Source organism: Elgaria multicarinata, chromosome 2, assembly GCF_023053635.1.
Source record: "Elgaria multicarinata webbii isolate HBS135686 ecotype San Diego chromosome 2, rElgMul1.1.pri, whole genome shotgun sequence".
Classification (NCBI taxonomy): domain Eukaryota; kingdom Metazoa; phylum Chordata; class Lepidosauria; order Squamata; family Anguidae; genus Elgaria; species Elgaria multicarinata.
In genome coordinates this window covers 175,547,479-175,569,969 of record NC_086172.1, presented here as the reverse complement: position 1 = coordinate 175,569,969, position 22,491 = coordinate 175,547,479, and the positions used below count along the sequence as shown (strand labels likewise).

General features: G+C 48.0%; 1 protein-coding gene across 8 annotated transcripts in view; it reads right to left on the bottom strand.

The window, feature by feature from the left end:
• The window catches only part of KTN1 (kinectin 1), a 156,325-nt gene that overhangs the window by 58,117 nt on the left and 75,717 nt on the right, over positions 1–22,491 (bottom strand). For 6 of the 8 annotated variants that reach the window (XM_063118173.1, XM_063118172.1, XM_063118176.1 and 3 more), the window contains 9 exons: positions 22,340–22,427; positions 20,143–20,309; positions 18,064–18,132; positions 16,875–16,912; positions 11,028–11,118; positions 8,995–9,063; positions 4,320–4,357; positions 4,075–4,165; positions 1,132–1,200 (listed from right to left, as the gene is read on the bottom strand). In XM_063118173.1, the coding sequence (XP_062974243.1) occupies positions 1,132–1,200; positions 4,075–4,165; positions 4,320–4,357; positions 8,995–9,063; positions 11,028–11,118; positions 16,875–16,912; positions 18,064–18,132; positions 20,143–20,309; positions 22,340–22,427 (720 nt within the window). The remainder of the gene's footprint in view (positions 1–1,131; positions 1,201–4,074; positions 4,166–4,319; positions 4,358–8,994; positions 9,064–11,027; positions 11,119–16,874; positions 16,913–18,063; positions 18,133–20,142; positions 20,310–22,339; positions 22,428–22,491) is intronic. The other 2 variants (XM_063118175.1, XM_063118180.1) reach the window with 1 other exon arrangement.

Here is a 22,491-nt window from a genome sequence, read left to right as displayed (position 1 = left end):
CTTTGATGAAGCATTGCTTGGTCCCCAGATGACGGAGCTCCTTGGATCCCAAAAATACAATTCCCGCCCCTTCTGTAACTTCACAGTTGGAAGTTCTACGAGGAGGAGCCCTGTTGGTCTACAGTCAATAAAAAACATGGCCATGCGCTCTGTGACACCTGAAACACTTACCGTATTTCTCCCATTCTAAGACACACTTTTCCCCCTATATAAACATCTCTAAAAACGGGGTGCGTCTTAGAATCGTGGGTGTGTTTATTATTTCTTAGAATCAAAGCTTTTTTTTTTCTGTTGGTGGTACTGAAATTAGTGTGCGTCTTACAATCGATGGCGTCTTACAATCGAAGAAATGCGGTGAGTACTTTTTACGGCGAAAGCTTTTGTAGGCGTTGGAAAGAGCCAATTTTGACGGGTGCTGCGGCAAGCTCCGTGTGCCCAGAGCAGGCTGCTACCTTAAGCAGCAGGAGGCAAAGTTAGAGGAGCGAAAGCAGCAAAAGGAGCCAAAAGCAACAGCAAATTGGATCCCATCAAACTGGATGGCAGCTGTATTTCTAACACCTCCAAAGCGACCGTTTCTAGGTCAGGTAGCTTGAGCTCAGAGGGGCTAATACCCTGCTACCATCTGGAGTGTGCAGGAATATTGTGACCCTACAGTCTGGCCTCCGTTCCCAGCCGTTGGGCATCAAAAATGAACCAAACCCTTTTTTCATAGAATCATAGAATAGTAGAGTTGGAAGGGGCCTACAAGGCCATCGAGTCCAACCCCCTGCTCAAAGCGTCCCTGACAGATGGTTGTCCGGCTGCCTCTTGAAGGCCTCTAGGGTGGGAGAGCCCACAACCTCTTGTACAATTATGTGAAAGAGACAGGGTGACTGCATGATAAAAGCCTCCTCTGGAAACACCCCACCTCTCAAGGGTGAAGGCATTTTTCCAGAGGCCTGGAGAAAAAGGACGCCCCATCTGGAAAGAGTTCGGAGCGCAGGCTTAGCAGCAACTCGAAGTAACAGGCTGAGCATCCTTTCAAAATCCCTCTGCTTGCTCCTATTTCCTATCCTCCAAATCAGCTCCACCCACATGAACAGACATCACTGAACAAAGAAGTAGTTATCAGCAGCAAAGATCTGTCATTACCTGCTCGGACAAGAGAGCCCGCAGCTTCTGAACGTCCAACTGCAAAGTTTGGTTTTGATCCTTTAGAACCTGGAATGAAATCACCAGACCGTGTTGGTCAATTTGGCATTCCCTGATCTTGCCATTTCCTTTACGTAAGAGAAACGGCGCCTTTGAATGAACAAGGGAAAGAATGTTAAGTGATCCCCGCGCGGGTGGCGAGCCAGCTACTGAACTGAAAGGGCAACCCACACTCACACTCCGCAACACTCGCTCGCTTCAGTCATCCGGAGGTGGTTCAACTGATGTGACCTCAAAACCGCCTCAACGCTCAGCCTCCCAGAGCCTCTTCACACAGATGTACTCACATGCTGTCCGTCAAGTGCTTTGAGCAGAAGGAAGAATAAGGGGTAAAAAGGCATAGAGGGGTTGAGGACGACCAAGAGGGCACTTCAGTACGCACTGGGCCCTTTATTTTTATTTTGTTTAAAAAGACACTGAATTCAGCAGGCCGCATTTCAAGGGCATTTAGACAACCAGATAGAGCCCTGCCCCAAAGAAAAGAATGCAAAGGAGGAGGAGGAGGAGGAGGAGGAGGAGGAGGAGGAGGAGAAGAAGAAGAAGAAGAAGAAGAAGAAGAAGAAGAAGAAGAAGAAGAAGAAGAAGAAGAAGAAGAAGAAGAAGAAGAAGAAGACGACGACGACTCCAGCAGCATCCCAACTCCTGGGAAAAATCCAGTATCTTTACTAAGGATATTATTGCAAACAGCACCTTCAGCAGGCCGCATTTCAAGGGCATTTAGACAACCAGATGGAGCCCTGCCCCAAAGAAAAGAATGCAAATAACGAGGAGGAGGAGGAGGAGGAGGAGGAGGAGGAGGAGGAGGAGGAGGAGGAGAAGAAGAAGAAGAAGAAGAAGAAGAAGAAGAAGAAGAAGAAGAAGAAGAAGAAGAAGAAGAAGAAGAAGAAGAAGAAGAAGAAGAAGACGACGACTCCAGCAGCATCCCAAGTCCTGGGAAAAATCCAGTATCTTTACTAAGGATATTATTGCAAACAGCACCTTCAGCAGGCCGCATTTCAAGGGCATTTAGACAACCAGATGGAGCCCTGCCCCAAAGAAAAGAATGCAAATAACGAGGAGGAGGAGGAGGAGGAGGAGGAGGAGGAGGAGGAGGAGGAGGAGGAGGAGGAGGAGGAGGAGAAGAAGAAGAAGAAGAAGAAGAAGAAGAAGAAGAAGAAGAAGAAGAAGAAGAAGAAGAAGAAGAAGAAGAAGAAGAAGAAGAAGAAGACGACTCCAGCAGCATCCCAACTCCTGGGAAAAATCCAGTATCTTTACTAAGGATATTATTGCAAACAGCACCTTCAGCAGGCCGCATTTCAAGGGCATTTAGACAACCAGATGGAGCCCTGCCCCAAAGAAAAGAATGCAAATAACGAGGAGGAGGAGGAGGAGGAGGAGGAGGAGGAGGAGGAGGAGGAGGAGAAGAAGAAGAAGAAGAAGAAGAAGAAGAAGAAGAAGAAGAAGAAGAAGAAGAAGAAGAAGAAGAAGAAGAAGAAGAAGAAGAAGAAGAAGACTCCAGCAGCATCCCAAGTCCTGGGAAAAATCCAGTATCTTTACTAAGGATATTATTGCAAACAGCACCTTCAGCAGGCCGCATTTCAAGGGCATTTAGACAACCAGATAGAGCCCTGCCCCAAAGAAAAGAATGCAAATAACGAGGAGGAGGAGGAGGAGGAGGAGGAGGAGGAGGAGGAGGAGGAGGAGGAGGAGGAGGAGAAGAAGAAGAAGAAGAAGAAGAAGAAGAAGAAGAAGAAGAAGAAGAAGAAGAAGAAGAAGAAGAAGAAGAAGAAGAAGAAGACGACGACTCCAGCAGCATCCCAAGTCCTGGGAAAAATCCAGTATCTTTACTAAGGATATTATTGCAAACAGCACCTTCAGCAGGCCGCATTTCAAGGGCATTTAGACAACCAGATAGAGCCCTGCCCCAAAGAAAAGAATGCAAAGGAGGAGGAGGAGGAGGAGGAGGAGGAGGAGGAGGAGGAGGAGGAGGAGGAGAAGGAGAAGGAGAAGGAGAAGAAGAAGAAGAAGAAGAAGAAGAAGAAGAAGAAGAAGAAGAAGAAGAAGAAGAAGAAGAAGAAGAAGAAGAAGAAGAAGACTCCAGCAGCATCCCAAGTCCTGTATCCAGTATCTTTACTAAGGATATTATTGCAAACAGCACCTTCAGAGGCAAAGAGGGGTGTGGGTGTATGTGTGGGTGTGAGATATCTTCAGCAAGAAACTGGCCTTGAATTCAGTGCAAGGTCCAGGTTGGTGTCACACGGCTGCTTTTTTAAAAAAAATAAAACATGGCTAATCACTTTTTAAAAAATAACGTGAACATATGTCGTTTGGCCTTAAGTCTCCTGATTTTTTTGATTTTTTAAAAAATAGCCAAAGGTGCATTCCTCTGGCTATTTGTACAGTCTCTCTCTCTCTCTCTCTCTCTCTCTCTCTCTCTCTCACACACACACACACACACACACACACACACACACTCAGGAAAAACTAAGCTTGTCACCCTCTTCTGCACCTTCTCCAAGCATTCGAGTGATTATTGTTACACCTGGAGGCAGGAAGCCCCATATTCAAATCCATGTTCAGCTCAGAGCCTGGGACCCAGTCACTCCCATAGTGATGTGCTCCCTGCACGGCACTGCTGTACCCTGCAATGCTCACTGTACACTCAGCCAGGATTTCCACTTGATGGGTCCCCCACTTCCCATCTCTGCATCACCAACTGCATCCCACCCCCCAACACACACACACACACATATCACCCAATATACTTCCCAATTTGATCTGGGATTGAACACTGCAGCGTGCTGCAGAACCACCCAGCCCCCTTCCCATGGCCTTCCTAGCCCCACTGCTGAGGGGGCTCCAGCTAACCCATTGTGAGTAAATACGCTCTGTGCAACGTGGTACCTGAAGTTCCTCCTTTGCGTTTGAAGCGTTGGCATGGTGCCCTTGCAGCTGCTCCTCCAAGGCTCTGATCTTGTCCTCTTTGACATGAGTACTGAAGAACAGGGTAAAAGGAAAGGGGCTTTTCTTTAAAAAAAATGTGTGTGTGTTTCCCCCTTGCTCACTCAACGCCTCATATCAGGCACGCTCCACGCCCCCAGCCATAATGCTCAAAAAACAATTCCTCAAATGCCACTTTGTTTATTTACCTTTTCTGCATCCTTTCCAGCTCATGCGCAGCGGCAGCCTAGATGTAAAGAGGATTAGGAATATTTAATATGTCACATCACAGCAAGATTCGGCAAAAACACCCACATCTAAGGGATCCCTGAAATACAGCCTCTTGCTGTGCCCCCACCCACCCACTCCTCCCTCTCTCTCTCTCTCTCTCTCTCTCTCTGATAAGCAAAGGAGCAACACATGGTTTGCCTGCCTCTGAAAAAAGGAACTTCCACGCACTCGGTCTCTGCTCAAAGGACTGTGGTCAGCTCTGAGGCTTTCGAAGCAGCCAGATGGAGGAAGGAAAGCACTTTAGTTTAGGTAATGGGTTAGAAAGTGGAAACGCTCCGGGCAACGTTGCCCTGCCTGGATAATGATGTATCTGATTGCATGAAGGCTTTGAAAGCAAACGCAATGGAACCAAAGCCAGTAGCAAAAAACAAAACAAAAAGGAGGGGGGGGGGTTTCCTATAATAACTGGCATAAACCCAATCTGGAGTTTGGGGGGTGGGTAGCAATTCCATTACCCTAATGGCGTGAAAAGGACTTGAAAAAAGGAGGGTTTTCCCTTTAAGGCAGAGGAGCACTCAGGACAAGCTGACCTCCTACTAAACGCAGCGGAACGTCTGCCTGCAACGAAAGGATCGGCCAACGGGCGCTTAATTCCCCACAGGCGGAAGCGGCCTCTGCGCTTTACGCCACCGCCGCCGCCTTTCCCGCAGTTACACTGGCGTTGCTGGCAAATCTATGAAGGGTGAACGAGAAAGGCGCATCCTTTAAGCATCTGTGAAGGCCAGCCTTCCCCAACCTGGTGTCCGCCAGATTGGCCATGCTGGCTGAAAGGATGACGGGAGCTGGTGGCTCTGACCGACAGCCTTGGTGGCTCTGACCGACGACCTACTCCGGGTGAAAGACACGGGGGAAGAGCTACCCTGTTGATCTTCCTGGATCTCTCGGCGGCTTTCGATACCATTGGATCATGGCATCTTACTGGACCGGCTCTGCGAGATGGGAGTAGGAGGCACAGTGTTACAGTGGTTCTGTTCCAGGGCCGATTCCAGAGAGTGGTACTGGGGGATTCCTGCTCCACCCCAGGGCTATTAAGCCGTGGGGTGCCACAGGGGCTCTATTCTAGACCCCATGCTATTCAACATCTATGTGAAGCGGCGGGGAGAGATCATTAGGGGTTTGGGGGTTGGGTGCCATCAGTATGCTGATGATACTCAGCTCTACTTCTCCTTGTCGTCGGAGTCGGCTGGGGGGGTGAAGGTGCTGGATCAGTGCCTGGAGGCTGTAATGGGCTGGATGAGGGTTAATAAAGTGAAGCTGAATCCTGATACAACGGAAACTCTGTGGATTGGTGGTTCTCGAGTCTGGGAATTGGGTAAGTGACCTGACCTGGATGGGGTTGCACTCCCTCTGAAGGAGCAGGTGCGTAGCTTGGGAGTACTCCTAGACCCATCCTTGTCACTGGAGGCCCAGGTGGACTCCGTGGCCCGAGTACTGGGGTCAGTTTTGGCTGATCTGCCAGCTACGGCCTTCCTGGACAGGGACAACCTAGGCCATAGCTAGACCTAAGGTTTATCCCTGGATTGTCCAGGGGTCAAACCTGTTCATCTAGGTGACACACAGGGGATCCAGTGCTCAGGCCGGGCCGAACCCTGGATGATCCCAGGATAAACCTTAGGTCTCGTTGTGGCCCTAGCCACAGTAGTGCATGCACTGATAACTTCCCGATTAGACTACTGCAATGCACTCTACATGGGGTTGCCCTTGAAGACGACTCGGAAGTTGCAGCTAGTGCAAAATGCAGCAGCTAGACTGCCCACTGGAACATTCTATAGAGACCATATAACACCAGTCTTAAAAGAACTGCACTGGTTGCCTACACGCTTCCAGTTGGAATCCAAGGCGTTGGCAATGACATTCAAAGCCCTAAACAGCTTGGGACCTCGGTATTTGAGGGAGCGCCTCTCCCTATAGATGCCTGCCTGAAACTTGAGATCTGTGTCCCACCAACATGAGACGTACATTACAGTGGGACGTGGAAGAGGGCTTTCTCTGTGGTGGCAGCCTGGTTGTGGAAAACCCTCCCCCTGGAGGCCTGACTAGTGCCGAAACTGCCTTAATTTCAGCGCCAAGTTAAAACATGGCTTCTTATCAAAGCCTTCAAGGGCTAAATTCTCCATGGTTACACATACTTTTAATTGATTTTAATTGTTTTATCGCTTTTAAATTTTTCTACCGGTTTTAATTTGCTGACGACTGAATACGTTTTTAGCTGTGTGAATTACTTATGTGTATATTGTTCTCATTTCATCGGTACGCCACCCTGAGAGCCCAGTGATTATAGGGCGGGATACAAACATTTTAATAAATATAAAATAATAAATAAAATAAATAGGTGGACAGCACCAGGTTGGGGGGTGGTTGGTATGTAGACGTGCCTGGGCTACGGGTTTGTCATTTCAATGCTACAGGTAGGAACCACGACGGCTACTCAAGGCACAAAGCTGCTCTAAATTTGTAAGGTGGCAAGATTTTTAGAGTGAGAATCAGCACGAGGCTCAAAGGCAGCTCAGCTCGCTTTGTGGCAAAGAGGGGCTTTTCCAGCCTCCTGCTACACTTAGCCATTCCTTGGCCAGTTCAATCCAACGGGAGCAGGGAACGATCCTTACGATCAACAACAATTTTATTGCAGTCAATAGACCCTTCCACCAAAAGTTACATACAAAAGGACTGAAAAGGAAAGGAAAGGAACCTTTTGTGCAAGCACTGAGTCATTACTGACTCTTGGAGGGACGCCAGCTTTCGCTGACGTTTTCTTGGCAGGCCTCATAGCGGGGTGGTTTGCCGTTGCCTTCCCCGGCCGTTATTACCTTTCCCCCAGCTAACTGGGTACTCATTTTACCAACCTCGGGAGGATGGAAGGCTGAGTCGACCCGAGCCGGCTGCCTGAAACCAGCTTCCGCTGGGATCGAACTCAGGCCGTGGGGAGAGTTTCAGCTGCAGAAACTGGTGCTTTACCGCTCTGTGCCACACGAGGCTCTACAAAAGGACTGAGCGTACATTTAATTATTAAAAGGACAAGTATTATTAAAAGGCCACTTGCTCGGTGATTGAATTGTCTGAGCTCTGAAGTAATAGGGACATTAGGAATTCAGCTGGGTGACCAGGAAAAGATTGTAAAATGGGGTTCAGAAGATCATTTTTAGCCCCTTGGTAAAATCTACATGTGATATGGTTTCCACCTCGGTATTTTTACAGGGACAACATCTGTTGAGCAGCGGGATTTTGTTGTATCTGCCATCTGAAAGTTTAGAGGGAAGAACGTTAAGTCTGGCTAGTGAGAATGCTCTTCTGTGTTCGGGAATTGTTCACCAGCGCAGGTGGGGCATCCCGTCTTTGCAAAAGGAAACTGGTAAGCTGAAGGACTGGGGGGGAATCATGGACCCCCAGTTGCAACACGTGTGTAAAGCAGCCTTCCCCAACCTGGCACCAGTCCAGATGTTAGCTGGGGAGGATGGAAATCCCAGTCCAATTCACCCAGAGGGTCCTAGGTTGGGGGAGGCGGCTTTATATGCCATCCAAACCAAGTGCCTCTTGTCTCGAGAGAGGTTTACGTGAGCAGAATGTAGACCTAGGAGCACAACCGTCTGCTGTGTTCATGTTATGCGCAAGTCTGGGTTTGGGCTGAATGAACAGAGCGACATTTCAGCTAGGGCTCCGCTGCGAAACATGAAATAAGCAGGAAGAGAGTGCCCCAGAGTACGTGCAGAGGGCGTTTGTACGGCTAAGGAGAGCCGCTTGGAGCCATGGAAACGCCCAGGTTCAAAATTAAGTTCTGTGCAAAGAATAGCAGATATTGCAAAGATCATCTTCTTGGCTCGCCGCTCTGACCATGTAACTCCACTTCTGAAATCTCTTCATTGGCTTCCAATTCACTTCAGAATCCAATCTAAACTTCTCCTGTTGACCTACAAAGCTTTTCACGGTCTAGCTCCTTCCTATCTCTCCTCTCTCATCTCACACTATTGCCCCGCTCGTGCTCTTCGCTCCTCTAATGCCATGTTTCTCGCCTGCCCAAGGGTCTCTACTTCCCTTGCTCGGCTTCGTCCACTTTCGTCTGCTGCCCCTTACGCCTGGAACACTCTTCCAGAACATTTGAGAACTACAAGTTCAACCGCAGCTTTTAAAGCTCAACTAAAAACTTTTCTTTTTCCTAAAGCTTTTAAAACTTGATGTTGTGCGGACTTTATACTGTTAGTTTTACCCTACCCTGTGCCTGCTTACCCTACCCTGTGCCTGTTGGCATTCTCTTCCCCTCCTTATTGTTTTACTATGATTTTATTAGATTGTAAGCCTATGCGGCAGGGCCTTGCTATTTACTGTTTTACTCTGTACAGCACCATGTGCATTGATGGTGCTATATAAATAAATAATAATAATAATAATATTCACCAAACTTATTCTAATGGAGCGAGTGGCAGGACTTCAAAACCGGGGGACCCCATTAACATCCAGTGACACAAAACGATCCCTCTCTCTTTCATTTGGCACAGTTTTCTCCTGCTTGTGCTGAGCGAGGTCATCACCGAGAGAGCAGAAGTAGTATTCACCCCAGGACATGCCAGGTTTTTTTTGGTGTTTTTTAAAAAAGTTTACCTGTTCGTTCATGAGCGCCTGAAACTTTTGTACTTCTACTTTCAGAGACATGTTAATGTTCTGTACAACCTGGAAGGAGGGGGAAAAAAACCCGGCTAGCTGTCAGTTCTTCCACACTAGGTCGCTGGCCAAGTTCAACCACACCATCTTAACACTCAAAGCCTTCCCTAAACTAATGACAGATCAACGCAGAGGATTGTGTTGGCCATTTGCAACGGGGAGGCTGTGAAACCAGTTTGCCCAGGCTGAGGCCCATTTGCTGCAAAAGGTCTACGAATGTAGGAGAATGAAATGGTTTTGGGGAATAGTATCATTTCCGTTTGACCCTGTGTTCAGATGACACACTGAGCCATAGTGGTGAAGCGTTTTGAGCTAAACAATATGGCTTAGTGTGTCGTGTGAACCATTCCTCACCATGGTGGCTACGTAACCACGGTTTAAACACGGGCACTGGCCATTTGCTGCAAAAGGGCTAGTGGCTTAACCACGGCTTGGCGTGGTGTCTGATCAGGCCCACTGCAGCTCCCTTGCATCAAGAAAACCAGACACAGACACACAACGTCCCTCTGCAAGTAGAAAACTAGCCTACCAGAGAATAGGTTGGGCTAAAACCTCCCTCTCGAATGGGCTAGTTCTGCCGGGGAGGGGCGTCTGTTTCACTTCTCCACACTCGCAGGGCGGGTTCTGTTTTGTCATGCATCTCAGGGGGACGGGGTAGAGGGCATCCAAAGATGGCATCTCCTCTAGCAATCTGAAGTGGCGCCGTTACCACCTCGTTGGGCTGCACGTGTAGATCAGACCCAGGGATATGGCAAAGAGGGCTGAAACAAACAGTGCCTGTAGTATAAACTGGCCGGTTGTGACCCCCAAGAGGTTTGCGAAGAAGGAGCCGTTCAGGGTTACTGCCACGGCTGTCAAGCCAGGCACTCCCTGCTTGCCTGGGCTTGCTTCAGTGCCCTTACAACACCTCAGCAACCCGAGGTATTGTAGGTATTTATTTATTATTGCATGTATACCTCTTTCTAAAAGGCATATATCTTCATGATGTTTTTAGACTGCCCTGAGGAAGGACCCGGGGGGGGGGGTGTGGAGTCCGAAACGCATTGGATTGTCTGAATAAACATTATTTCAAGAAAGCCTTATCGAAATAACATTCTTTAAGAACTCCTTTTTCGGTTTCACCTTTTGCCGTCTGGCTTTTTTCCGCACACTCCTACGGGGTTCTCCCTCCCTCCCTCCTTTTTTCCCTGCACTGCATTTGTATCCCGCCTTTTTTTCCTCCAAGGAACCTAACAACCCTGTGAGGTGGGCTGGGCTGAGAGTCTGTGACTGGCCCAAGAGTCACCCAGTGGGTTTTCATGGCCGCGGGGGGGACTAGAACCCGGATCTCCCGACTCCCAGCCCGGTGCTTTAGCCACGACGCCACACTGGCTTTGCAAACCAACAGATCTTTACGTCAACAGGGCCTTCTAGAGTAGCCTTCCCAAACTTGGTACCTGCCGGATGTGTTGGACTACACCTCCCATAATCCCCCAGCCCTCTGCCCAAGGCATAATTTAGCTCTCAAGACTTAGGAGCAGGAGCCTGTCCAGACTCAGCGTGCTTTGGAATGAGCACGCCTTGTTATGACCTCTGCCTTGCTTGCCCAGGCATGTCCCCTCCCTTGGAGGCAAGGGAGTAGGAAGTCCTGGAGGCCTGGAGTGGAAGCGGAAGCAGCAGGAGGCAGTCCCCCCGCCCCGTCCCCCCGTGATAAATTTGGGCAGGGGGAGAGGAAAGAAAGCCACACCCCCACCTCGAGTCAACTCCACCATCATTGGAAGGGGAGAGGAAAGGATGGGGCTCAGCTCTTGTGCACATGGAACGTGACCCACAGCAGCATACATGCGCAGACACAGATGTGACGTGCGCACCCACGATCTCAATCCCACATACTGGGATTAAAATGCCCACGCTCTGTCCACCCACCAGGATCAAAGCTTCGGCGGTGAACTTGCCCCACTTTTCCACAGATAACACTGGAGCTTTTACCGTACCATGAAATCCTCCTCCTTGCTTGTTAGCTTCAGGCGTTCGTTAGCTAAGGACTCCTCGGCTTGGCTTATCTGTTTATCTTTTTCTGCAATTCTGTCGTTGAAAAGAAGGGACAAACGAACAATTAAAAAACCCAAAGAAAATCCAGTGTGAATCAAAAGGTAGGTGGCATCTACTGGTATAGCTGCTTCAGACTGATGCACCTTACAACTCCGCATCAGCAGCGATTGGTTTTAGAACGTACAACAAGCGCCAGGACTTGAATTTTAAAAACGATACGTGCCTTTCATCTGGGGAGCACAACTACACACACACCCATCACATGCCTTGCCTGGAAATTTCGCCCGGAAATTAGTTTCCGGGCGAAGTACAAAGTGTTGGTTTAAAGGTTATCACCTTTAAAGCCCTACGTGGTTTGGGTCCAGGCTACCTGCGGGATCGCCTTCTCCCGTACAATCCGCCCCACACACTCAGGTCCTCTGGGAAGAATTGACTTCAGTCAGCAAAGACTAGGCTGACAACCATAACCCAGGGGACCTTCTCTTCTGCTGCTCCCAGACTGTGGAATGGCCTGCCGGAGGAGACTCATCAGCTTGACAGTCTACTAGCATTCAAGAAAGCTATCAAGACTGATCTCTTCTGGCAAGCCTATCCAGTGGAATTTTAGGATTTATTTATTTATTTGTTTATTTATTTATTGCATTCCTATACCACCCAATAGCCTAAGCTCTCTGGGCGGTTTACAAAAGGATGCTTTTAGGATGCTTTTTAGGATGTTTTAACAATGTATACTATGTTTTTAATCAGTATTTTAGGTATTTTATACTTACTGTTGTTCCCTGCCTTGATCAAAATGGAGAAGCGGGTAAGAAATGATATTATTATTATTATTATTATTATTATTGCCAAACATTCTGCACAACAGATGCAGTAACCAAGCGGAAAACAGTGGGCGTGTGCATGCACACAAAGCCACACGGCCCATGAAGCAGCAACAACAGCCAAACACACAATCTGGGGCTTGTCTATTATTATTATTATTATTATTATTATTATTATTATTATTATTATTATTATTATTTGTATCCCACCTTTTGCCCAATGCTGGGCCTCAAGGCGACCTCACAAAGTTTAAAATATACATTGGGGGGACGGGGACAAAACCATAAACGTTTAAAATACACAACAAAATTATAAGACATTAACATAGATGGAGGGGCAGACTATTCTCCAAAGGCCTGCTGGAACAAACGAGTCTTAGCCTGCTTCCGAAAGCCCATCAAGGAAGGACCCAGCCTAGCTTCCCCGGGAAGAGAGTTCCAGAGCACCGGAGCAGCCACCGAGAAGGCCCTCTCCCATGTTCCCACCAAGCGTGCCTGTGAAGAAGGTGGGACTGAAAGAAGGGCCTCTCCAGAAGATCTCAAAGCACAGGCAGGCTCATAAGGGAGGATACGGTCTTTCAAATAACCTGGACCCGAGCCATAGAGGGCTTTATAGGTCATAACCAGCACTTTGAATTGTGCCCGGAAACAGACTGGAAGCCAGTGGAGCTGTTTTAACAGGGGAGTTGTATGCTCCCTGTAACCAGCACCGGTCAACAATCTGGCTGCAGCTCTTTGAACCAGCTGGAGTTTCTAGACGATGGGTTTCCCCCGAGGTGGATTCGCGGTAGCGGCGGGTCATCTACATGACGCAGCTGCCATTGCAAAGCCATCCGGGGGCAAACCCCAGAGACTCCACTGAAAAAAAGCCGGGCACTTACCCCGATTTTTTTTGTCTGCGGAGGCATGTCACAGCCAATGGCGCCTCCAGATTGGTCGCTATTGGCTGGATGGGGAAGGGGGCGGACCTCCCGGAGCTCAGGAGAGCCCCATGTGTCCTGGTAAGTAAACACAAAATAAAAATGGGGGGGGGAGAGAGGAGAGGAACAGGGCCCGTTCCTGCCCCCAATTTTTAAAAATCTGTATCTGCGAAGCTACGTAGGTACAGATAAAAAAAATGGGGGGAAGGAACAGGTGGCCAGAGGGAGGAGAGGTGGTTCGGGTGCCCTGTGTCCCTTTCCTTGTCCTCCTCTGGCTGTCTCGTTCGTGCCCCATCCCTCTAGGTGCTCAGCGCAGCGGTAGCTGCGGTGGCAACTCCGCACTTGTGTTCCTTCCCGTGTAGATGCCGGGAAGGAACACAAGTGCGGGAGCCAGAGGCCTGGTCCTGTAAGGAGTCCTACAGAAGCCAATACTGATGCATGGGGGGGGGGGCATTCCTCTGGCTTCACATGAGCCATTCTCAGGGCAGACCACCAGAGGGAGGCCAAGGCAGATCCTAAGCGAACAGGGAGCTTCCTGCCAACTAAAGAAAAAGTGCCTTGGTGGGGCTAGAAAGTTCCAAGTCTGCGCACCGACCGGGTTCACATGCACACAGGTGGCTAATCAGCCACAGTAACCTCCACTAAGCATTATTATTAATATTATGTGAACCGCCCAGGGAGCTTCGGCTATTGGGCGGTATAGAAATGTAATAAATAAATAAATAAATAAATAAATAAATAAAATTGTTAGCATTTACAATGTTTATATACTGCTCAATTATCTAACACAGATTCCAGAGCGGTGAACACAGGTATAAACAGTAAAAGAAAGAAGATTAAAAACAGCAAATTAAAATTGTTCAACTTAAAAACAATGGAACTAGAAAAACAGTGGCTAGTCAGTTGGGGAAGGCTTCTCGAAAGAGAGTTGTTTTCAGGAGGCGCCGGAAGCTGTTAGTTTTACCCTACCCTGTGCCTGCTTACCCTACCCTGTGCCTGTTGGCATTCTCTTCCCCTCCTTATTGTTTTACTATGATTTTATTAGATTGTAAGCCTATGCGGCAGGGCCTTGCTATTTACTGTTTTACTCTGTACAGCACCATGTACATTGATGGTGCTATATAAATAAATAAATAATAATAATAATAATAATAATAATAATAATAATAATAGTTGGGGAAGGCTTCTCGAAAGAGAGTTGTTTTCAGGAGGCGCCGGAAGCAGCCTAGTGCTGGCGCCTGCCTGACCTCCAGGGGCAGGGAGTTCCGCAGAGAAGGGGGCCACCACACTAAAGGCTCTTCTCCTGGTGGATTCCAATCGGGCCACAGGTCCACGTAGAACCACCAGGAGCATGTCTTCTGACAACCTCAGTGACAGGGCAGGTTGGTAAGGGAGAAGGCGGCTCTCTCAGGTATCCTGGTCCCAAGTTGTTTAGGGCTTTGTACGCTAGTACCAAAACCTTAAACCTGGCCCGGAGGCCAATACACAGCCAGTGCAATTCCCTCAGCATGCCGGTTGCATGCCGCCCGATTTTCCTAATTAACGTGCCGGATGAAGTTGGTCATTACCTGCATGTTGGAAATGAGCAACAATGCCTGTTGGTTGGTTGGTTGGAAGGGGTTAACGTGATTAAGCTACCTTGATTTGGCTTTATTGGTTTAATTGGTTCTGCTCTTTTCTTCTGCTCCTATATCTAGACCACTTCCCTTCCAATCTGGCTTCTCTCCTCCCCTTTCTTATCTCCTGCCTCCTCACTCTGCAATGAGGTTGGTTGTTTTTTATCTCCAGGACATGAGATGACGACGGATGTTATTTTCACTTGGAATAAAGCATCAGCCGTTTTCTTTTTCACCTTGACCATAAGTCTTGGCAGACTGCTTATCGCAATGTCCGTCTGCACACTCGTCAAGCTATTCTCATACTACCTACAGTGCAAACCCAGCAAGGGGGGCGGGCTGGCTGGGATGGTCATCAGGAAATTTGGGGCAAGGTATCACCAGTATGCTGGTGCGTATGCAGTACGTGAGGTACTGGTTCCTCTTTATTCGGCCCTGGTTAGGCCTCATCTAAAGTATTGCGTTCAGTTCTGGGCTCCACAATTCAAGAAGGACGCAGACAAGCTGGAGCGTGTTCAGAGGAGGGCAACCAGGATGATCAGGGGTCTGGAAACAAAGCCCCATGAAGAGAGACTGAAAGAGCTGGGCATGTTTAGCCTGGAGAAGAGAAGATTGAGGGGAGACATGATAGCACTCTTCAAATACTTAAAAGGTTGTCCCACAGAGGAGGGCCAGGAAAAAGTGCAGGACACGGAATAACGGGCTCAAGTTAAAGGAAGCCAGATTCTGGCTGGACATCAGGAAAAACTTCCTGACTGTTAGAGCAGTGCGACAATGGAATCAGTTACCTAGGGAGGTTGTGGCCTCTCCCACACTAGAGGCCTTCAAGAGGCAGCTGGACAACCCTCTGTCAGGGATGCTTTAGGGTGGATTCCTGCATTGAGCAGGGGGTTGGACTCGATGGCCTTGTAGGCCCCTTCCAACTCTGCTATTCTATGATTCTATGATTCTATGATGACACCCAGCTCTATTTCTCCGTGACATCTGACTCGGGAGAAGCCGTGCACATTCTGAACCAGCGCCTGGATACAGTCATGGATTGGATGAAGGCCGAGAAGCTGAAGCAAAAAACTTTTCTTTTTCCTAAAGCTTTTAAAACTTGATTTTGCTCTGACTTTTATACTGCCCGTTTGGAGCATTCTCTTCCCCTCCTTATTGTTTTATTATGATTTTATTAGAATGTAAGCCTATGCGGCAGGGTCTTGCTATTTATTGTTTTACTCTGTACAACACCATGTACATTGATGGTGCTATATAAATAAAGAAGAAGAAGAAGAAGAAGAAGAAGAAGAAGAAGAAGAAGAAGAAGAAGAAGAAGAAGAAGAAGAAGAAGCTGAATCCCGATAAGACAGAGACCCTGTGGGTTGATGGCTCCCTGGTCTGGGAATTGGGGTGTTTGCCTGTTCTGGATGGGGTTGCGCTCCCTCTGAAGGAGCAGCTGACCTTCCTACTCACAAGGCAGAGGACAGAAATGCAAGCACAGGCAGAGTATTTAATCCCACCTGGCTTGAGCTTTCCTTTGATCTGCAGGTCCTAATCGGGGCCAAAGATGAGCCGCCCTATTGCATAATTGAAGCCTTATCAGATAACAACTTTATCCAATGTCTATGACTGGAATCATAGAATCCTAGAATAGTAGAGTTGGAAGGGGCCTACAAGGCCATCTAGTCCACCCCCCCCCCACTCAATGCAGGAATCCACCTTAAAGCATCCCTGACAGATGGCTGTCCAGCTGCCTCTAGTGTGGGAGAGCCCACGACCTCCCTAGGTCATGGGTTCCATTGTTGTACTGCTCTAACAGTCAGGAAGCTTTTCCTGATGTCCAGCTGGAATCTGGCTTCCTGTAACTTGAGACTGTTATTCCATATCCTGCACTCTGGGATGATGGAGAAGAGATCCTGGCCCTCCTCTGTGTGACAACCTTTTAAGTATTTGCAGAGTGCTATCATGTCTCCCCTCAATCTTCTCTTCTCCAGGCTAAACATGCCCAGTTGTAAAGACTGGATGTGGGAATGACAGAGCTAGAGAAACTTTCCTTGGGATGGGTGTTGAATAGTTCAGTGGCTGAGAACATGCTTTTTTTTTAATTTAGGAATGATTTATATTAGCTTTTCTAAACATGGGGCCCTCCAGATGTTGTGGATGTCCAGATGTTGTGGACATCAATCCCAGCATCCCCAGCCAGTTTGGCCAATGATCAGGAACGCTGCTAATTTCTCCCGTTAAAACAACGCACAAAACAATGCGCTGAGTATAAAAGGGAAATCCTTAGGAAGAATGTTTATGGCTTCTAAGGGGAATCTGTAACAATAGAGGGTAAAAATATTGGAGATTACGACATTTCCTTTCGGATAATCTCTCTCACATGCCGAAGGGCCCTACTCAGTAAAGCAACTAATAACCGCAAACAGCATCGGGAAGGCGATACTTACACTTTCTGCAATTCTTCTGCGAGGGCTGAAGCCGAGCTCTGAAAGAGAGAAGGTACCACTGAAAAACACAAGACGTTCACTCTGAATGCCTGGACATGTTTAAATCGCATGTTTAAAAAGGGATTTAAAGTCAGTGCACACAGCCTTTTTCGTAGCCAGATACCTGATTCAAGAGGAGGTTTCAACCCATTTTAAACAGATCTCCTTAAGGAGTCATTGGCTCAGTTCAGACGAGACGTTTCTCAACAGTAGTTTTAGAACTCCACGGTGGAGATTTTACACCACCGTTGAGAAATGTGTGGTCTGGCGGGAAAAGTCCACACAGCGGTGGAGTTTTTTGGGAAACACTCCACACAGAATACCCACGCTGTGCCGAGGAGAGTCCCTGCACAACGGTTGTGTTGTGTGGAAGGCTCCGTGGAGTTTTCCGTTGCGTTGAGTGGACTTTTCCCACTGGCTACAGAGTTCCCTGGCAAGAGCGTCGAAAGGAGCGAGTGCCGCTCTAGGAGAGCCGCTGGGATTGTTTTTTCGCAGCAATGGCTGATGGGATACCATCGGGAGGACTGGGAGAGGACAGAGAGCGGAGGAACTGTCAATCAAACATTGCGATGGACTTTACTCAATTCCCGGGTAGCCCACAGTCACACAATGGTGGAGACAGAACATGTTGTGTGGGGAGAACACCCTAGAAACTCAACCGTTGAGTGGAGTTTTCACACTGCGTTCACAAATGTGTTGTCTGAACATGCCACGCAACACGCAACACAACCGTTGTGCAGGAACTCTCCTCAGCACAACGTGGATATTGTGTGTGGAGTGTTTCCCAAAAAAACCTTCACCGTGGGGTGGAGTTTTCCCGCCAGACAAAACGTTTCTCAACCAGTGGTGTAAAAACTCCACTGTGGTGTTCTAAAACCACCGCTGAGAAACGTCTTGTCTGAACTGAGCCAATGTCACGTCTACACCTGGCCACAGCGAGCTGCCGGTTTTCCCAAGAGGTTTACTCCCTTTCGACTCAATCCAGCCACCCCTTCACCATCTGAACGCACGGACAAATCAGAGGGTGCAAAGGTGGTGGGTTGCCACTCCTGGCGTTCGACTCCACAGTTAGGTACTTTGGTGCTGGTTTCTGAAGGGGAAGGGGAAGGCAACAATGACAGCGACATCGATCACACCAAAGCTTCCATACCTGCACTGCTATCTGTGAATGGAACTTCTGGAGCTGAGCTTTTAAAGCCTCATTCTGTTCCATCAGCTCCTTTCAGGGGGGAAAAAGGAGACACAGAAGGTCAAGCAAGTAAAGTGTTTAGAAGCATTTTGCTCTGAAAGAGTTCTGGACGCACACAAAAAGCTCAAGGCTAAAATTGTTCAACCTGGAAGGAAAAGGGAAAGGAAAGGAAAGGAAAGGAAAGGAAAGGAAAGGAAAGGAAAGGAAAGGAAAGGAAAGGAAAGGAAAGGAACCTCTCGTGCAAAGCACTTGAGTCATTGCTGACTCCTAGAGGGACGCCTGCTTTCGCTGACGTTTTCTTGGCAGACTTTGTAGCGGGGTGGTTTGCTGTTGCCTTCCCCAGTCGCAGCTACCTTTCCCCCAGCTAGCTGGGTACTCATTTTACCAACCTTGGAAGGATGGAAGGCTGAGTTGACCTGAGCCGGCTGGCTGAGAACCAGCTTCCGCCGGGATCGAACTCAGGCCGTGGGGAGAGTTTCAGCTGCAGTAACTGCCGCTCTACCACTCTGCGCCACACGAGGCTCAACCTGGAAGCTGTCCTAAACTGTATCATGGAGCATGTGGATAAGGAGACACTTTCCTCCCCCTCTCAAAATACTAGAAACCAGTGGGGTCATCCCATGAAGCGAATTGGTGAGACATTCAATAAGAGGAAGGACTTCTTCACAAAGGGCGGAGTTAAATTATGGATTCACTACCACAAGGTGTGCTGATGGCCACCAATTTGGATGGCTTCAAAAAGGGGTTGGATAGATTCCTGGAGGCAAAGGCTATCCATGGCTACTAGCCCTGGTGGTGGTGTGCTATCTCCAGTATTCGAGGCAGTAAGCCTGTGTGCTCCAGTTGCTGGGGAACATGGGTGGGAGGCTGCAGTTGTACCATGTCCTGCTTGTTCATCCCTGGCCGAAGGCTGGTTGGCCACTGTGTGAACAGAGTGCTGGACTAGATGGACCCTTGGTCTGATCCAGCATCAGGGCACTTCTGATGTTCTTATGTTCATACAACGTCCAAGTTCCTGAAATTATTGTAAGTAGTATTAAGGACACTTAACTCACTCTAAATGAGGAATGCATTGCCCAGGAACAGCCATAGATCTGGAGCTAGTAGCTGGCTATCAAAACATCTTTGGAATATTATGTTAAGCTGGTGGCATCACGTTTTTCAGTTTAATTTGGGGTGGGGTGGGGTTAATAATTCAGTTTTTTAATTGTTTATAAGCTGCAAGAGTGTTTTCTAATTAGATGAGCAAGCTATAAGCGTTAGAATAAATACACTGTATTATGTGACCTTGGAACCTGAAATAATACCCTGCTAAGGTCTGCTGCAGGCCATTCAGGCGCCTCGCTTCACTTGCCCAGGGTGACAGTCATCAAAAGGTATGGACCCAGAACGAGCTGCATAATGTGACATTAGCTCTTCCGCTATTGCATTTTAAACATCTGCGTTGCTGCTAAGCTTTATTGTGGGTTGGGCTTTATACTGTAGTCTTAAACGTTTATATTTTATAATTTGTTTCGTGATGCCTTTTGTGGTTTTAATTGTTGTGAAGGGCCCAGAGAGCTTCTGCTATGGGGCGGTATAGAAATGTAATTAATTAATTAGAACACATGCTGAGTGGCGCCAGATCAGGACTGCTTAAACTCCCGATACTACAGCAGACAGGCTGAGAGGAGGAGACGGTTCGCTGATCATCCCAGTGCCAGATAGATGCGCTTGTATTTCTGCCATTGCTACAAGTTTACCATACAGAGATAATCAAACTATCCACGTATAAAGTGGAAAGGATTCTATCACACTGGTGCAGTAAAGAAAAAGGGGGGGGAATGAAAGGTGAAAGGAGCAGGGCGGGGATCTACACTACTGCTTTAAAGCGCTTTATAACATTTTTGACAACTGTTGGGGCCCAGGACACACTGCATATACAGGTTTCAAAACGTTTTCAAAGTGCTTTAAAGCGCTTTAAAAGCAGTAGTGTAGATCTCCCCCGCCCCAGGAGAGGAGGAACAAAGGTAAACATGACCCAAGCATTAAGAGTCATACCTGCACCTGTCTCTGGATCGAATCCTCAGATGCGACCCTCTTCTGTTCTGCTTCCATTATTTGCATCATCCTTTGTTCTACTTGTTGTTTTGAGACCATCGTATCAGTAAGTTTGCTGTGCAGGCTCTGGATTTCTTTGTCCTTGGCCACCAGCTTGTTCTGCACGTCTGCCATTAGAAGCACAAATAGGAGTGGAAAGGGGTGTGTGTGATTAGACAGCTTAGACTTACAAAAGTCACCAGTACTTTGCCTCCCTTTGGGCTATTTCATGGCAGCAGACTCAGGTTGGCCAACCAAGTCGACACTCAGTAAAAAGGATCATAGAATCATAGAACAGTAGAGTTGGAAGGGGCCTATAAGGCATGCAGGAATCTACCTCAAACAGCTCTTTCCCAGGAAGCATTCCTCAGCTGATCAACCACCGTTTTTTATTGTTCAATTGCTTTAAATTGAACAATGTTAATATGTCATTGTAATGTTTTTTTGAAATCATTGTACTGTTTTATTCTGATGTTCACTGCTCCAGAATCTATTTTAGATATGGAGTGGTATATAAATATAGTATGTAGTGTAAATAATAAATAAATATTTCTCTAGAGGCCTTCAAGAGGCAGCTGGACAACCATCTGTCAGGGATGCTTTAGGGTGGATTCCTGCATTGAGCAGGGGGTTGGACTCGATGGCCTTGTAGGCCCCTTCCAACTCTGCTATTCTATGATTCTATGATCCATGTTCAGCTGCCTCTGAATGCCTCTAGGGTGGGACAGCCCACGACCTCCCTAGGTCATTGGTTCCATTGTCATACTGTTCTAACAGTCAGGAAGTTTTTCCTGATGTCCACACAGAATCTGGCTTCCTTTAACTTGAGCCTGTTATTCCGTGTCCTGCACTCTGGGAGGATCGAGAAGAGATCCTGGCCCTCCTCTGTGTGACAACTTCTCAAGTATTTGAAGAGGGCTATCATGTCTCTCCTCCATCTTCGCTTCTCCAGGCTAAATATGCCCAGTTCTTTCAGTCTCTCCTCACAGGGCTTTGTTTCCAGACCCCTGATCATCCCGGTTGCCTCAGAGCCCTGCAGGATCAGACCAAGGGGACATCTATGCCATAACTGGCCACCAGAATCAAGCCAACAGGGCCTCTGCTCCGGATTCCCAACCTCCCACTGGTATTTGGAGGAATATTACCTCCGAACCTGGGAATAAAGAAGTTGCAGGGATCTGTGTCCTTCTGTGTGTGCATTTTTACAAATGCACGCATCAGTTGTAAACATGTTTGAAATGTACACATTTCTCAGTTCACAGTTTTCAAACGTATGTGTTGTGATTAAGGGGCTGGAGCATCTCCCTTAGAAGGGCAGGTTACATCAAGTGGGATTGCTTAGCTTGGAAAAAAGGAGGCTAAGGGGAGACGTGATAGAGGTGTACAAAATTATGCATGGTATGGAAAATGTGGATAGGGAGACATTTTTCTCCCTCTCCCATAATACTAGAACCCAGTGGGGTCATCCCATGAAGCTGATTGGTGGGAGATCCAGGACAAATAAAAGGAAGGACTTCTTCACACAGCGCAGAGTTAAATTATGGAACTCACTACCACAAGATGTAGTGATGGCCACCAATTTGGATGGCTTTAAAAGGAGATTGGATAAATTCCTGGAGGCAAAGGCTCTCCATGGCTACTAGCCCTGAGGGTTGTGTGCTATCTCCAGTATTCCAGGCAGTAAGCCTATGTGCACCAGTTGCTGGGGAACATGGGTGGGAGGGTGCTGCTGCACCATGTCCTGCTTTGTGGGTCCCTGGCCGACGGCTGGTTGGCCACTGTGTGAACAGAGTGCTGGACTAGATGGACCCTCGGTCTGATCCAGCAGGGCACTTCTGATGTTCTTATGTCTTTGTGGCACAAAATGAATCACAAGCTTGGAAAAGTACAGTTTTTGACCAAAGAATGCGTTCGCGTGGGCCTGCGGTTCTGCAAGGTGCAAACCGGGTAAATTCTAGTTGAAACGAACTGAACTGAATCTCTCGTAAAACTGTACACTGAATACAACCCAGTGTCTTCCTTGAGCAGCCAGCTGGAGCACCTGCTTCTGTCGACCCCCATGAAGGGGCCCTTAGAGAAATCATTTTTCTTCCCACAGACGGAAAGGGATAAAAAGGCAGGATGTCGTCCGCGGCAGGGAAGACCCTTCCGAACCCACCTTGCTGGGCCGCCTCGTGCTCCGCCGTCCGTTTCCTGAGATAGCTCTGCAGTTCGTCCCATCTTCGCTCGGCTTCCTGTTGTTGCGCCTTGAAGTTAAAAGGGACCGAAAACAATACCCATCACTGCCCTGGGTTGTTGCATCCCCCCTCA